Raw genomic sequence first — 17544 nt, 5'->3', positions numbered from 1 at the left:
TCTACGGGGCAGATGGTTTAGGAAGTCAGGGGCAAGGCCCCAGCCTGTATTTCTAGAATGCTCCCCTGTAATGTCTTCCTTCATGTCACCAGCAAATGAAACCAACAGCCTGTTAAGATCTGTAGCTGGGCATGGTGGTGCACATCTGTAATCCCAGTTACTCAGGAGGCAGAGAAAGGAGGATTGATGTTCCAGGCCAGTTCAGGCAAAAAGTTAGATCCCATCTCAACAAATAAGTCAGGTGTGGTGGTGCACACCTGGGAGGCATAAATAAATAAAAACTGGCAAAAAAACATGAGACCTTACTTTTTAAAAAAAGTAACTAGAACAAAAAGGGCTGGGGTGTGGCTCAAGTGGCAGAGCACCTGTCTCGCAAATACAAGCTCGAGTTCAAATTCCAGTGCTGAAAAAAAGATCCACTAAGGTGGGTATTTTTAAAAACCAAAAATTAGTATTTCTCTATAAACTCCTGCTCAGTCCAAATGTGGAAAGGCCAGCAACTGTCTGCAAACACTTGACTTTGTACTGTGCCCCACAGATCCAAGTCTTACTCCCTCATCTCTGGTCAGCCCATGACCTCAGACCAGGCTAGCCCTGGGTTTCTCCTGAGCTGGTGGCAAGCATCACAGTCGGAGAGCACCCAAAGGTGTCATGACTCCTCAGCCAATACCTGTAGGCAAGCACTCAGCAGGGGATACTGCTGTCCCTGCAGGGATGGCTTGCCCCAGGGGCCTAAGCTCAGCTGAGGTGCCTATGTCCTCACAAGCGGACATGGCATGGACAAGTATATGTGTAAACACTAGTTGTGAGTGTCCCGTGCACAGTTTCCTGGATCCCAGCACCGTCAACCCTGCTTTTTCTGACTTAGCTCTCAACTCTGTCCACTGTGATCCCATCTCTGTCCTAGTCCTATCCCAACTCTGACCAAAGCCCACAGGGTATGGAATCTTGAGACCACTGTGAGCACGTGCCACCCCTGGCTGGAAGGGCTACCTGTGACTAAATGGAGGCCTTGAACCCTCGGTCTCTGCAGAAAGCAAGCACAGGGCCTCAGCATGGAGAGAGGACAGCAGCAGAACTGGCTGTGAGGGCAAGTGACATGTACAGATGCCAACCTGGGAAGCCGGTGAGGGCCCCTCTAATGGGCAGGACAGGAACAACTCCCCAGTCCAAATGCCATTTTCTGGGCATGAGGTATCCAAGTCCCTAGGAGAGAGCCACGCAGCCAGCATGGAGACTAAACCCCTCACTGCGAATGCCCTCTGGTCAAGAACTCTGTCCCATACCGCACATGCTAGGGGGTTCATTCAGATGGGACTGAGTCTCAGGGAAGGAGACTGCAGTCTAGGGAGGCATATGATGTGCTGATCACGAGGGGGCCTGGGGCCCTGGCCCTAGCTGGGTGGCTGCAGTGTGGTTTCAGGGATCTGCCTAGGAGGAATATTCTAGAGGCTGCCATGACCCTGGCCTTAGGCTGTAGACTCAGACTGGATCCAATCACAGCCTGGCCTCTTCATATAGTGGGCCGTGAGCAGGCGCCTCCCTCACCTTACAAAGGAGACTAGAAAAGCTTTATCCTCAATTCAGTCATTTGCCAACAGTAAAGCTTGGCAGATCTCACATAATCCAGATTCCAGGCTTCTCTCAAATCAAAACCTGCACTCCCTAGCAGGGCCCGGCACCAATGAGTCCCTGCCATCTGCTGCTGCCTCCCGCCTGGCCCTTCTCTTCATTCCTGTGGCCACCGGGACCTGCACACTAGTGATACGGTAGTGACTTCGGCTGTCATGGTGCTGTGCAGTGGACAGTAAGTACTCCACACCTGTAGAGGGGCGGCAGGGGGACAAGAGCTTCCCCAGCTAACTGCCCCTTAACTGAATCTGAGAACAAGCACACAACTACCCAATGCTGACACCTAGAGCTGCTTGGGACAGGGAGCAAGGGCTTCAAGGCCCTCAGCAACACCTCCAAAGTCCTGCAGGCAACAGCAACCACAGATACAGTTATAGCCATGAGGGACCCACAGACCTGCCAAGGATGACAGGCAACAGCCACTTCTTTCTCCCTCCCTGACTTCCTTCTTCAATAACTTGCCCAGCACCCCATCGTACCCACAGGCCTTGGCAGCTTCTCTCACCTATGCTGTACAGCCTGGGGTCCAGCCAGTCAGCACACAGGATGTACTGGTCAGGAAGTAACTCAACAGTAACAGGCTGCCTCAGATCAGGCAATGGAATCTTAGACATGACCCCTAATACACAAGCAATCACATACAAAAGTAGAAAAACTAGATCCCAACAAAATTGAAGGTTTGATGCTTTAAAGGATACCATCGAGAAAGTGAAAAAGGGTGGTAGACCATCTGCCCTAGCAAGTGCAAGATCCTGAGTTCAAACCCCAGCACCACAAAAAAGAAAAAAGGAAAAAAAAATCATCTAATAAAATTGACAGAACACACTTTCAAGTCTGATAAGGGAACTGTATCTGGAACACAGAAAGCTCTTATGACTCAATAATAAAAATTCAAATATCCCAATTAACAAATGAGCAGACTTAAAACAGACATTTCTCCAAAGAGGATGTACAAAATGGTCAATGAACAAAGACTTTCCATGCCATTAGTCTTTAGGGAATGCAAATCAAAGCAATGAGCAGCCACTTCACCCTGTTAGGGTGGCCATGAGAGACAGAAAATAAACACTGGCAAAGATGGGAGACAAACTTGACGTTGCTGGAAAAACGTGTCTCCTCCATATATGGTTTTACATACACACCTGGCAGTTAGTTCCTCCTTGAGTATCATTTCACTGCTCCTAAGTATACAGCCCATCTCCCAAAAAATCCCAAACATGTTCACACAGAAACTTGTACTTCAGTGCTCACAGTGGCACTGTTAAGTACTCTATCAATGCAGTGGAATATGGTTCTGACACACGCCACACCACAGAAGAACCCTGAAGATATGATGCAAAGTGAAAGAAGCCAGTTGCAAAGGACCACGAGTGTGCAAGTCCACTGACAAAATGCCCAGAACAGGCAAATGCACACAGCCAGAGAGCAGACAGGCCCCAGGTTGAGGAAGGAGAGGGGTGACTGCTAATGGATCTTTGCTTTCTTGGGAGTGATGAAAATGTTCTGGAATGAAGATGTCAATGGTGACAGTTGCATGACCGAGTGTGTACACAGAAACCCAATGAACTGCACGCTTTAAACAGAACAGGAAACCTTACAGTATGTGACTTGGCCCCTCCAGGACAGGCGTTAACAGCCTGCTCTAACACACTCTTTGAGCTTCATACAGGCTATGCGTATTTATTGAAAATCCTTCACCGACAATGGTGAGATCAAGACCCCAAATTACAAAACATGATGGCAGTCGATACTTATAAAAATAAAGCGAAGGTCTGTGTTTCACAGATTTGTGCAAGTTTCCTTCAGATCTGTCTGTCCTCCCATCAAAATGGAGATCATAGAATCCATGTTCTTTCTCATGATGTAAGAGAAGAAAACCGCATTCCGTTAACAAAAAAATAGCACAAATCTTTAAAGTGACTCTTCCCCACAATAAATATAGAAAATAGCCTTTACAAGCATATCTTAGCTTGGTCAGGGTTGTTGCGTTTATGTAGAAAGTACTCCTCCCTCTTGGGGCAGAAGCTCCCCACTGCTCCCCCAAGCTCTGTCAGTCTTTGGTGCACTCAGCTACTGGGCACAATGCTACTTGAGGCCGAGCCTGGAATCCCTTCTGCTGGTGTCTAGGGCCACGAGGTACTTCAGGATGTCCCATGGGCCTGGACGCTTCACAGGAGGAGAGGCCCAGGCAAAACAGACTCTACTGGAACCATAGCTGGAGATGGGGTCCCTCTGAAACAGGTGCCTCCCAAGACACCCTCTGAGCACTGCTTGCTCACCAGAGCAGGCAGTAAAGGCATCTGGTTCACACAAGTTAGTCAGACTGATGGTCACACTGATGGGGTCTTTGGTGGGTGGACCTGCTGCATGAGCTGTGGGCGCTTCACCCTGGGCTTCCTCCGCTTGGGCCTGCTCTTGGCCTTGTTGATTTGTACCACAAAGAAAGCCAGGACCACCATGGCTCCCAGGAAGGCAAAGACAGGGATGGTCTGGCCCACCTCCTGGTTGTAGCGGCCAGGCATGATCCCTGCAAGACAACGGTAAAGGGTGAGCAGAGCCACAGAGCCACTGCTGCAGCCTCTTTCTATGCACCGCCAGCTGGCTGATTCCATCAGTTGAGAAGCTTGAGCTGAAGTAACCCAGGCTGGAACATGGTGGGGAGGGACATACAGTGCATTCTCATCAGCTCAGCTGAGGTGTCCCTGTGTGTGTGCACTGGGGGCTCTGCTTCCTTTCCTCTCAGCTTACCAGACAGACCCAGGCCTTGTTCCTATCACAGATAATCTACTGACAGGAGTTTTTAGTGTCCCTAAAGCAAAGAAGATAAACAAGTCTCCATCCAGAGAGGAGAGTGGTATGTTGAAGTCCTACTAGGAGAGCAAGGAGGTAAAGGAGGGAGAAGGTAAGGACCACTGGCCATGTCCCACTCTGGGAAAGTCCTCTGTGGGTGGGACCTATGATTGAATAGCGGCAGTGGTTACTGAAGGACCTTTGATTATAAATGTGGACAGCTATGTAGCTGAGCAATGCTGAGGGTTCCCGAGCACACCAATGGCAATGTGCCCATGACCTATATGCAACGCCCTCAGATCTTAGCATCACCACACAAAGTCCCCAGGGGTGAGCAAGGGCTGGGGTACCCTTTCCTGATCCCCAGAGTTTCTGTCCAATTCCTGAAACCCAGAGAGCCTCCCACCCCACCCCACCATAAGCCTCTTGTGGAGGCTACAGGAGTTTCCAGAGCAAATGAGCTGCCCACACTCAGCTGGAGTGGCTGAGGAGGAGAACCTGGCCCAAGGAGTCTGTCTGGGACAAAGACCTCAGCTGAGGAGGGGACAGGACAGACCACCTCAGGGGCACAGCCCAGCTTGGGCAAGGGTATCCCAGGCAGGTGGGGACCCAGGGGATGGCAGCTGAGGGCAGGCATCCCTGGGGAGCACAATATATGCTCACCTGCACAACCTTCATAAAGAGTGTGCAAGTAGCTCTGTACGTTTTTTAACGAAATTGGAACTTTCTGAGAAATAACGGCAGCTTCATGTCCTAGACCCGCTCTTGGCCTTGCTCATTTGTACCAGAAAGAAGGGAAGGCCCACCATGGCTCCCAGCCCGCATGACTCAGCATGGCAAGAGAGGTCTAAAGACTCACCTCCAGGAATGTCCCAGGCACCACTTTCTCCAGGGGACAAGGGTCTCACTTGAGGGCGATTCGACCGAAAGTTGGGTAACACTACTTTGTCCAGGTCGATGGAGAGTAACTTCTGATGTTTCCAAAGATTACTTCAGAGAAATGGGTTAAAAGAGAATAAAGATGAGCAACTGTAGCTGCCTAGGACGTTTACTTAGCCAGTGCCTGAGAGACGGCAAGTGATCACAGGGAGTGTGAGGACTCCATCTCTACCCAATGCCCTGCAGGGCAACCAGAGCAAGTGGCCTTTGCTAGGTCCTGAGAGAGCAATGTCAAAACCAAGTGCAGGCTCTAGATTTTGATTCAAGGAGGAACTGTTCTACTGGGTAAAAATACTCCAAAAGAAGCCCAGTTTTGCTTAAAGCTAGCAACACTGCCAAGCAACTCGAGAGGACAGTCCAGGTGGAAGGAGTCGGAGGATGGGAGGAGCTGAAGCCTCGTGAGACACAGGCGCCATGGAGCCCCTCTCCTTGAGGCACCAGAGCACGTAGAACTGGCTTTCTGAGGAGCGGAAAGCGATGCAGCGAAGGGCCTGTGCAACAACCACACACAGGAGCTGGGCAGATGGTGCTGGGAACCACACATCACCAGGTCCTCAAGGAAACCACCGTATGGAGCAAGAGCAGGACAAACTCACGAGTAGCCAAGCACTGGCGAGCGTAAGCAGCAACACAGAATCAACACTTGCTCTGGCTGCAGGGTGGGCGACCGTCGGCAAAGCGTGTATGTTCTGTGAAGGCAGGACACTGTATACACAGCACTACTCATTTTTAGATGAGGAACTTGTTTAAGTCAATATGACTAGAACTGAAGAAGAACCCAGTGCCTGCCCCACTGCAAACAGCAGCAGACAGCTTGGAGGACACCTGGCTTAGAGCCAAGCATTCCAGCACTGGTGGATGGAAACCCAATGCTGTTCTGACTTAGGGAGAAAAATGTCTCCGAATGGCAAAGTCCGTGTGTCTTTGCTCTGTCCATGTGGAAACGGTCAGCCCATACTGTTACTCTCATCAAGTAGTCAAAGACGCCCAGACCCATTAGCAGCAGCCAGGCGCAGGTCAGTGTGAAGCCTGGCGAGGAGGAAGATGCCAGCGCAAGTTTTTGGCTGACCACAGCTTCGGAAGACCACAGCTGACAAGACCGACAAGACCATCAGCTGGCCTGTGTTACATGACCTAACTCTACAGCTCTGGATTAATCAGTCTGAAATTTTAACTGACAAAGTCACGGAATCAGTACATTTAGGCTCTTTGGCTTTGTGGCTGAATGCACATGGCCACGCTGTCATTCTAACAACGATGCCTGTCCTGGAGTGTAATGACTAGTGATAGTGCTTTCTAATGGAGCAGTCATTACCAAATGTTCCTGTCACCACTGGAGAGATTCTCAGCACCCTGATGGAGGGACAGAGGGCAGGTCCACCTCAAACAGGGGCTCCTCTTAGGGTCAATGCTCCCACAGGGGCTCTAAGATGCCCAACCAAAAAGTGGAAAGCACCTCATTTCAACAGATGGAAATGTGCCCTTGGCATGGCTGATAGCTGCCTGCCACTGGCAAACACTGGTCTTGTCTTCTACAGAGTCAGAACATGTCTGGATCTAGAACATTAGACAATAATACTTCCCATGAGATGTGAAATCTGAGATAAATGTGAGATGCAGGGTACACTAAGGGAAAGGAATCACTGAGAGTGACAGTAAAAATCCAACCCCAGGAGTTGTGCATTATCAGAACCCTTGGCGGGCTCAGCATCTGATGGATTATTTAATGGGGATGGGTAGATGGTAAAGGGTATTGTTGTCTGTTCTCAGAGTCTTGGACAATGCTGTGGAGAGTAACTGAGTTTCTGCAACTTTAGCTAGCACTGACTGTCCTGTAAGTAAGAACTGCTGACCGTATCTGGAATCTAAAGTCTGGTTTGGATGCTAGGATAATAGCAGGTTATAAACAAACAGGGTACAAAACTGGAAACACATCCTAAGTCTTAAGTGATGGAACACTACTGGAATGGAAAAGTACTCAGTAACTGAAGTTTAGGAGGAAAGCTGATGCTGAGAAGACAACATGACACTTTGCAATGTTTGTGCTTTCTCTGAAGCACGTCCCCATGAAGACAAAGAGCCACCGAATGGTGGATTCAGCGCTTTCTGCTTATGACAAATAGTACAGCAGAGAACGCTTCAACACCTTGCCACAGGCATCCTCTTTGTCACAGCATGGACGTGGTCCCATCCCTGGCCATACCACACCTGTCCATCCTGATCCAAGCACAATGGTGGCCTTAGGAAGGGAGAAAAGAAGGCAAGGCAGGGGTCCTCTTTAGAGTGGTCCTGTGGCCAGGAGGGTTGAGGGCCAGCGGGAGGGACTCCCACCTGCCTGGCAAGGACAAGTCTGACAGCTGTCCCTGGAAGACCTGGTCCCGTCTTGCCATGCCCTTTCTTAGAAAAAGTCCCCGTTTTCCTTGTATTGTCCTGCTCAGACAAGTGTGCCAGCAAGAGAGAAAAGGAGAAGATGCAATCTGGCCTGGCCAGAGAGAAAAACCAAGGGAAAACGATGCAAATTAAGAGGTGGAGTTAAACAGGAAGGCAGAGAAGCAGGGCCGCTCTACTTGGCAGGCAGGGTGAGGGCTGCATGGGGTATCCTTCCCCATGATACAATCGTCACTGGAGGTAAATGACACCAGCACACTCTTCCTGGTTGGACTGCTGCCGCATCGGCATACCTCCTGGGAGCAGCCTCTGCCTGGGGTACCACAAGAGAGTGAGCTGCCTCCTAGAACAGGGAATACAGCTGCAACCCCAACTCCTCAGGCCAAGCCAGAGATGCTGCTCTGTTGGATCATGGCTTTTTAATCAAGGGCTGGTCAGAGCAGCACAAGGCTGATTCTGCAAAGTGCCCTTTCATGCAAGATAGCACCAAAGGGCCCATTTCTAAAGGTCAGTGCAGGGTTCACTAGCTTACATAAATATCAGAAGATGACAAGCTAGGAGATGTGGTTATTTGGTAATGTCAGCAAAATTTCATTCTCTCCTCATAGGCTCAGTGCAACAAGAGGGAAAGCATAGGCAGACACTGACCTGGGTGCCGTCTCATTCAAAGGCTGTGGCTTGGCCCAAGACAAGTGTGGACAGGCTGGAAGAGGCCGGGGTTTCGGGTCTCCCAGATGGGCCTCAAGAACCTTGGAGTACCGATGAAGATGGTTTCCTGCGGGCAGCAGTAATACCACTGTTATCAGAATGCAAAGGGGGAAGCGTGACTTTGGGTTTGTCTGTGTGCATGCTGCCAAAGCCTGCTGAGCTGCTAACCTGTCCCCTGCATGCCTCAGGACCACAGCTGACAGGCTGTTCCACACAAGTGCCTTCACTGCTGAAGACCAGTGCAAACTCAGCACTCTCCTTTACATAGCCACACTGGGCAAAGCCCTGGCAGGCGAGCATTTGCTGGCCATCAACTGTACACACGAGGCCACTCAAGGAAACAAACACAGAACAATCTTTTTCTTGCTAAATATTCAATTCTCTGACAAAACAAAAAACCCCTACAGTTTCAAAGTTTCCTACAAATCTTATGTTAGTGCCATCTAATACAGTAGCCACTATCTACCTGTGGCCACTGAACAACCAAATTGGGCTGGAGTCAGATGTCTAAATATTTTGATCTATTAAGTTAAAAGTACATTATTAAAATTGTCACTTTACTTTTTTTTGCAGTACCGTGGCAAGAACTCAGGACCTCACGCTTGCTAGGCAGGTTTTCTACAACTTGAGCCATGCCCCCAGTCCTTTTTGCTTTTGTTATTTTTCAGACAGGGTCTCACATTTTTTCCCAGGCCAGCATTGATCACAATCTTCCCATTTATGCCTCCTGAGTGGTTGGGGTGACAGGCATGAGCCACCGTGCCCAGCCTTCTTTTTACTCTTTTAATGTAGCTGCTAGAAATTTGCTTCTTTGGGTTTTTGTTTTGTTTTTGAGGCAGGCTCTTGCTATGTGGCCCAGGCTGGCCTTGAACTCACAATCCTCCTTCCTTGGTCTCCAAGTGCTGGGATCACTGCCACCCCTGTACTACCTAGCAGAAATTCTAGCACCTGTGGCTCACATCACCTTTCTATGGACAATGCTTCAAGGAGGAGAACATCTGGGACCATGAGCACATTAGACACCTGCTGTGTCTAAAGCAGCTGGAGGCACTTGCACAGATCTCTACGCAGCACTCTGGGCCCCCACCTCATACTGCCCAGGTGGCTTGGGGTAGTTACTTAACTCCTTTCAGCTCCTGTTCATCTGTACACGAAATAATAGTGTCTACTTTCACAGGATTACTGAGAGGCAGCACAGACCTAATCCCTGTAAAGCACCCAGCCTCGTGCCTGGTACCTGGTACCTAGTGGGCACTCAAAAATGCTGGCCATTGTCCTTGAAGACCCCAGGAGTCAGCATCTTGTGGCAAAGGAGGACAGTTAACACAGATAAGGGTTAGGGGAGCGTGGGCGAGCACCTGCACACACTGTGGTCACTCACTGCCTGCTCAGCCATCAGCAGCCATCAGGTGCCCTGGGGCACCACTAATGGGCTTGTGGGCATGACCACCTCCGGAGGCAGCGCTGAGCTTGGCAGGCTCCACCTTCCCCACTGAAGCACTGTGGGAGGCCACTTACTCACCTTCCATCCTCTCAGGAGGGGCCAAGCCAGCTCCGCTGGGAGGGCGCTGTCGGTTCCCTGAATGACTGAGGCTGGGAGGGGTCACTCCATATGACGTATATTGAAGGAGTGCATCCAGAAGCCAAAAGCAGTCTGTGGAGTCAACGAGCATGCTGTTTAGGAATGGGTTTTTAAACACAGGAATCTCTACAGGAAAATAAAAGAAAGTTAGCTCCCAGAAAGGGGAGTACATGGGAGTTTAGAAGTCAGAGTGTAGGTGCAAGTAAAGCTAGCAGCCCAGATTCCCATACTCTTGTGAAATATGCATCCTCCATGGCTGACGGCCCAGTCCACCCAGACCAACACACTCCAGCACAGCTGACTGTGGGAAGGCTTCACTCCCAGGGCCCCAGGGCTCTCGGAAGGTCAGCATCACTGGGCTGGACCAACTGCCTGAGTGCCACACTTGGCCCTGGACTGCTTATGGACAAGAACAGAAGGGAGCTCATTCAGAGATGGCAAACCCAGGTGATGTGAAAAGAATGGACTTGAGAGTAGAGGCACGAAGGCAAGAGGGCGGAGAGTAGAGGACCAACAGTTTCTGCCTGCAGGTGCTCCAGGGCAGGAAGCAGTTTACATTGGGAGGGTGCACACCATGGGGAAGTGGGTTCCAGGTTGAAATGGGTGAGTCTACTAATTTCAGCTGGCCTTTGAGTCACCAAGTACCAGTCAAAATGGTCAGTTCTCTTCTGGGGACATCTTAGAGTCTCAACAGCTCCCATCAGAGCCACACATATGCCTCCTTCCTCAAGGGGTAGGTGATGCTGCCACACCCAGAGCTGACCCCTCTGCCACCACATACACTCTCCTCATGTCTGCCCAGGCACGTCCCATTAACACCAGCTCAGCTTGCATGAGACTCCTCAGAGGAAAAATGTCATCATGTACATTACTTTTGTGAAGAAGCAGTTCTGGTCAAGTAGTTGAAGCCCATGAAAAACCCTAAAAGCTGCCATTTGAAACATCAGGATGCAGACGTTCTCTTGGGTATTTAAAATTTAATAAGGGCTCTTACTGAGATCTCAGCTCTTAAGAGAGAATCTCTGTGGAAATAAAACATTAATCTTCTCTCCTCTGTGACTTTAATCTTGCTTTTGATTTTTAAAAAGACCAATCATATTCTAATGGTTTACAGAACACCTAGAATCCAGTGAGCCTCAACTTAAAATGGGAGAGGTGCAATGCACAAGCCTCAGCCCCTGCCTGGAGGCCTGTGTCTGGGCAGCCACCCGCTGTGACCCCTGGGCACTGACTGCCCCACCCGGCTCCCCAGTGGACTCAGGGAGTCAGAGGTCAAGTTTTCAGCGCTGGGTTTTCACCGTCTTACCAGAAAGAACATGGGTCCATGTGCCCAAATCATTGCGCCCATGTGGTGTTTTGGGTTTTGTCAGTCTGTAGTGCTGGGATGGAACCCAGGGCCTTGCACATGCTGGGTAAGCACTCTACCACTGAGTTACACCCCAGCCCTTCCATGTGCTTTCACTGTACCTTTCTGTCGGTGACTGTCATCTAAGCAATTGGAGTCTCCATACAGCACAATCCGGCCTCCACCCTCAGCTGGAATCTGATAAAGTCCCAAAATGGGGACATTTTCAACAACTGCTGTCTCCTGCTTCAAAACCTCCAACCCTGAAACAACACAACAATGAAAACAGCAATCAGAGCTTCTGCTGAGGAATGACTTTCAATCTGCCACTTGAGATGTAAGGTACATGACCAAAAAAAATAGCAAAATCTCATATCCAATTAAAACTGTGCAAACTTTCAGGACACAAAAGCAGTATCTAAATGTCAGTAATTTTGGTTTTAGCAAAATTCAGCCAGCAGCTCTTGCTAAACAGAGGTGACCACAAATACAGTTACACAGGTTTTATGTTTATTATTAAAAGTAGGACAAATTTAAGTAACTTTCAAAATGTATGCTCTCCTATTTCCAACTTAGATTTAAGATGTTGTATTAATTTCACAAATATACAAGTTCCCATGGCAAAGCCTTCTTTTTTCTGTCCAATGACACAATTTGAAATGTTTTATGAACAAGAAATAAAAATGTGTAAGTGCCAAGGCAGCAATTGTCAGCGGCATGCATCATCTCAGTCTGCCTTCTCCTGAAGCACACACTGTCCTCAGCACTAGCAGATGACGCACGTTATCAGAAGCCAGTAATTTCTGTGGCAATGATATCTAAACTGTCTACGGCAACAGTTCTGCCCTCTGTGTGCAATTTCTCTAGAAGCTAAGCAGAAAAAAAAACACAATGTTCTCTGGAAGGAGGGAAGACAGAGCGGGGAAAGACGTGGGAAATGTGCACTGTGCTATTTGGTCTTGTGGTCTGATGAGTTTTGCTTCTAACAACAGGTCTTTTCTGAACTGTCAAAGTCCTATTTTGTAAAAGGCTATTCAACTTAAAGCCAAGGCAACTGATTTTTGTTCTCAAGTATGTATCGCTAAACCTACTTCTGATATCCCCCTCACCAAAACAATGAGCTGCCAGAGGGCAGCAAGCCAGTTAGGAGACCATAGTTTTTAGCCCTTTGCCAGTACCTACAACGGGAAGTACACGCCTGTGAAAACTGCTTTTACAAAACGTCACCGAGCAGCAGAGACTGGGAAGACATACTTTTATGTGCATAATGCTAAATGTAACCCTGGGAAAGAAAGGCAGACCTTGTGTTGATGAGGGAAAACACTTTTCCATGGAATACAAAAGCTAAGTTCTATCATCTTGCAGCCCCGAACAGGTAAGCTGAGAAATCCTACAGTTTCACATTTTCAACTAATAAAACTGCCTCTAATCTGACCCCCCAAACACACTCCTTTTTTTGGGGGGGGGGGGCACGGTGCACAGCAATATTGGGATTTAAACCTGGGAACTCATACTTGCTAGGCAGACACTCTACCACTTGAGCTATACTTCCAGCCCCTTTTGCTCTCATTATTTTTGAGGCATTCCACCAGCCCGCTCTGGTTATTTTTGAGATGGAGGTCTCACTTTTTTCCCAGGCTGGCCATGAACCTTGACCCTACCAATCTCTGCCTGTTTTGAGTAGCTGAGATAACAGGCATAAGCCACTGCACCCAGCCAAAAACAGTAATCCTGTTATAGTGGTGGAGGCTGGTTGTTCTGAAAACCCCAACATCAACTGCAGAAAGAACTGGATCCACCTCATACATTTTCACAAGCCTATCACTTAGGGCGTGTGATAGTCTCACAGTGCTGGGCAGAATGGAGAATCTTCTCATGGTTCAGAATCTCAGCTCTGGAGTGATGGCTGCAGGAAGGATGCCCTGTGGTCCTCTTGCCACCCTACTGCTCTGCATCTGGTTTTCAAAGGCAGGAGTGACTAAGCTCACCCCTCCTCTATGCACGCTAAGCACTCAGTAATATCACAGATACTGATCTGGGGACAGGCCTGGGCCATCTTGAGTGTTATCTGCCTGTAGCTGAAGCAAAACTGAACAGGTATGCCATCCTGCAGAGGATTTTTAGAGGCTACTCTGTAATTACTTTTTTTATATTTATACAGCTAAGAATTCTAAAACAGTTTATCTATAGCAGAACAATTCATAGGTTGTAATGAACATCTGTGCTCCTCTGCTGAAGGAATTCCATTTCTTTGCAGTGGCCACTATATACATATGTTCAAATTACCCCCAAGAGTCTGTCTCACCCCTTTGTACACCGGGAGCCTCTGCCCAAAGCCATGCCTATGTTAGTTACTATAAAAATAATACTGTAACAAATTCTAAAAGGAACTAAAAAGAGAAAAAAAAAAAAGAAAAAAGAAAAACCCACACAAGAGAATCAGAGCTACTAACAGGAATTCTTTGAGGATAATAAAAATGTTCTGAAGGTTGTCTGTGATGGGTATATAATTGTGTACTAAAAACACTGAACTGAACACTTTGCAAGGGTGAATGTTGTGATGTGCAAGTTATATGTAATAAAGCCACTATTAAAAAAGAGGAGAAAAGGAGAAAAGGGGGGAAAGGAGGGATAGAAGAACCAGAAAGCCTGTAAACAGTATCCTTTACCTTGGTCCTTGAAAGTCTGTGTTATCACTATGCCATCTTCTGGAAACTTGGCGATGCTGCACCCAGAAGCATAGTACACTAGAAAACAGTCATCCAAGTTATAGGAGCAGAGACACCGAGCACGGCACAACAGCTTCCATCTGCCCAACATGGGCTCTGACATTGTCAACATTTACTTGCAAAGACTACTCTAATCTTAAGACACAAACTGCGATCACCTTGTCACACTTAAACTACAAGCAAACACCCAGAATTCAAGTAAAAAGTCATATTAACATATGACTTCTGAACAGATTTTGTTAAATAAGAGCAGCCAGATGACCAAAACAAGCTAAGTCAAGACTTGCAGGACCAGTGAGTGTAACACTCACGGTGTTGTTCTAGAAACTAAAACCAAAAACATATCTGTGGGAAAACTTCTTAAATGAGATATGCAAAGTTATTTCATAACTTTTTTATATTTTATTTTACAAATAATTAGGAACCTCTGAAGTATTTCCTATTTGAGAATCTATAGTATATAAAGACCCTTACAGGCAGCACCAAAATCAGGGATGATTACATAACATTTTCATTTTAGAAACCTACACAAAATTACCATGGCTACCACACAGCTTTACAGGTGTATTTTTTTCCAGTGCTGGGGAAAAGAATCCAGGGCCTTTCATTAGGTACATGCTCCACCTCTGAGTTACATCCCCAACCCTAGCTATACTTTCTGAAAGCACTGTCTCATTCTTTCACAGACTCTAGCTTATTTAGGAATCACACCACTCTCTCCCTCTCTCTGAAACTTAAGACTGTAAAGGCTTGCGCTCTCACACCTCTGGGAGTAGCAAACCTCTTCTCATACACACAAGCCTTACTGTCATGGCTGGCTAAGGCGAACTCCCCTTCATACAGGCCATCACTGAAGCCCATGTTCCACACAGACAGCAGCTCATTCAGAGCTGGGATATTGGCTCCTCCAGTATCTGGCATCCACCACTGCCTAAAAGGGGAAACAGACACAGAGAAGGCAAGAATTAAACACTCCGTACACACTTCACCTTTTTGTGACAGAATTAAACATCCCTTGCTACAATCCAGCCCACCCATCCACACAAAGTATCAACTGAAACTAGCTGCTTGGTTTGAGAAATACTGCAAACTGGTTCAACCGATGTGAATATATTAAAACTTTTATTTTATGAAATGAAAATCATACTTCCTTGAAATGTACCACATATAACTACTGAGCCAGAATGAAGTAAAAGAAATGAGAAAGCAGCTTATACAAGTTCAAGTCACAAGACTCTAAAGAAAAGAATCCAAAAATCTTATAATGTATTTATAATACTCTAGGAATCTTCATCAAAAATTAATTAACTAGAAAGTTCCTTTAGAGATGTAGATGGATGGAACAGGACCAAAGAGAAAGTTAAAGCTCAAATCTCTGAGATCAACAAAGAAAGAAGAGGACCCTCTGCATTAGCACTTGGGTTCAATGAGCACCTCACTTTACAGGAACTTTCTCCCAGACACGGAGCTTTTTCTGTCCACACACCCTGCTACCAGAAAGATTTTAACAAGTCAGATATTCACAGAAGTACTTGCTGGCAGAATTCTAAGTCCCCCAAAGTCACAATTCTATCCAAATATCAACTCCTGTCAGTACCTCGTGTTCTCATCGTAAAACTTCACTTTTCTCATAACGGAGGTGTTGTACCAGTCACTGAAGACAACGAGTGAAAGGCCATGGTCCACATCCCTCCTCAACTTGGTGATCTCCTCGGGGAAGTACTCCTCTTCACTGTCCACCATTAGCAGAGTTCCTGATGGACAAAGTACCAAGGTTTGAGGACTATCACTTCTGAACGACAGGATGCCACTGTTTTAGAAACCTGGCATTTCACCAGGGTTCATACCCTAGTAGTTTGATTTGTGCCACCCTGTACTACCACAGAAGGTGAAAAATAAAGGATCAGGGCCCAACAATACATAGGGACCACTAGCTGTGGTCTGTGGTTTCAGTTGTGCTTAACTGATCAGGTAGGGCTGAGCTTCCTGTAATTAAAAAGATGCACTGTCTCTGTCCCCAACCAGTCTACTCATTCTGTACTTAAGTTGAGTGGCACAACCACCACCACCAAGGACATCATTCATAGCCTCCTTCCCAACCTCAACTCGGATATACGGTTCATTCTGAGCCTCCTTTTATTGGCCTAGCACCAAAACCTGTGGCTCATTTTCAAACATCTAACACATATCCAACGTGTGGTGGAAGATCATCTGGCTGTCATGTCACTGCTGCTCACCATACTGAGTGGCATCAAAACATGTGAAGGGAGAGCCGAGGACCTCCACAAAGTAGCCCATGCTCCTCAGATGCTGGTACATGTCTCTGAAGTTTGTGTGGATGTGGTCACCATTCCTGAAAAGCAGTAAGCCACGAGGTTAAAATGACCAACCTCCACTTGCAATAAACTGAACCCCATTCAGTTACAGGGTTATCTCAGAAGCCCAAGTATCTCTCAAGGAGCACAGTGTCATTCCCAGTAGAGGAGGCCTGGGGTGCTGGCTGATGGCACAGGAGTTTCCAGAACTGTGTTCTCTGGGCCAGACACAGTAAAGTGAGGAGTAAGAGGGAAATTGTGTGTTATATGCATAGATATGATAAACTGACAAGAAGAAACAGGCAATGAAATGTTTTTTAAGATGCACTGAAGCAGCATGTCAGCAGTGACACCCATGTGAACTGCCAGCAGCCATCTGTATCTGACAACCAGCTTAGTGCATGGCCACAGGGACGGAGAGAAGCTGGCACACACCATGCAAGGTGAGTGCCAGGACTTGCACTTCACACAGCTCACCTACTATCCCCTTTCCATCCTTTTCCTCCCAGATGTGCTCACTTTTCCACTGCACACTCTAGGTGAACTGCCCAAATGACCAGCGTGAACACCCAGGGCACACGGCACATTCAGCCCTACAGAACTTACCTCCTAAGTAGCACTGACTCTGTGGGATCTTCTGCAGGCCCATGGCCTTGCTCTACTCCGTCAATTTCCCCCTCCTCATCTACCTGCCTTCACCAACCTTCCAGGGACATCTTATTTTAAAAGACAAATTTGACCCTCTTTACCCTGGTCAGATCTTCCAATGCACCCCCCCCCCCACACACACACTTTTGACATGGAGCCAAATACTTAACAACATAGAAACGTGCCTGGCTTTTTGGACCAAGAGAAATGTGGCTTAGCTGCCCTGCAGAGGACAGCAACTGTGACAGGGGTGTTTGAGGAGCCAGGAGGGAGGCAGCCCCAGCTTGGGGAGGGTGTGGCCATTTGAGTGAGTTGGAAAATAAAGTCACTGGAGACTTTGAAGCGACTGTGTACAGTTTATGTTTTCTGATGACTAGCACAGCTGCTATGTGGGAAATGAATTTAGGAGAGCAAGCTTGAGAGCAGCGAGGCACACCAGGATGTCATCCAGGTGGGAGAGAGCGGAAG

At 47.7% G+C, this 17544-nt stretch overlaps 1 protein-coding gene across 5 annotated transcripts in view; it reads right to left on the bottom strand.

Moving 5' to 3' along the window:
• Window positions 1–3296: 3296 nt before the first annotated feature.
• Window positions 3297–17544, bottom strand: part of Mbtps1 (membrane bound transcription factor peptidase, site 1) — a 48361-nt gene continuing 34113 nt past the window's right edge. For all 5 annotated transcript variants that reach the window (XM_074055566.1, XM_074055569.1, XM_074055568.1 and 2 more), the window contains 9 exons: window positions 16351–16466; window positions 15711–15867; window positions 14920–15044; window positions 14054–14131; window positions 11507–11647; window positions 9980–10111; window positions 8398–8524; window positions 5282–5412; window positions 3297–4159 (listed from right to left, as the gene is read on the bottom strand). In XM_074055566.1, the coding sequence (XP_073911667.1) occupies window positions 3963–4159; window positions 5282–5412; window positions 8398–8524; window positions 9980–10111; window positions 11507–11647; window positions 14054–14131; window positions 14920–15044; window positions 15711–15867; window positions 16351–16466 (1204 nt within the window). In that variant the 3' untranslated portion in view covers window positions 3297–3962. The remainder of the gene's footprint in view (window positions 4160–5281; window positions 5413–8397; window positions 8525–9979; window positions 10112–11506; window positions 11648–14053; window positions 14132–14919; window positions 15045–15710; window positions 15868–16350; window positions 16467–17544) is intronic.

Source organism: Castor canadensis, chromosome 15 (assembly GCF_047511655.1).
Source record: "Castor canadensis chromosome 15, mCasCan1.hap1v2, whole genome shotgun sequence".
In the NCBI taxonomy this organism is placed as follows: Eukaryota; Metazoa; Chordata; class Mammalia; order Rodentia; family Castoridae; genus Castor; species Castor canadensis.
Note: the sequence above shows the minus strand (reverse complement) of the source record. Positions and strands in the feature narration are given on the sequence as shown.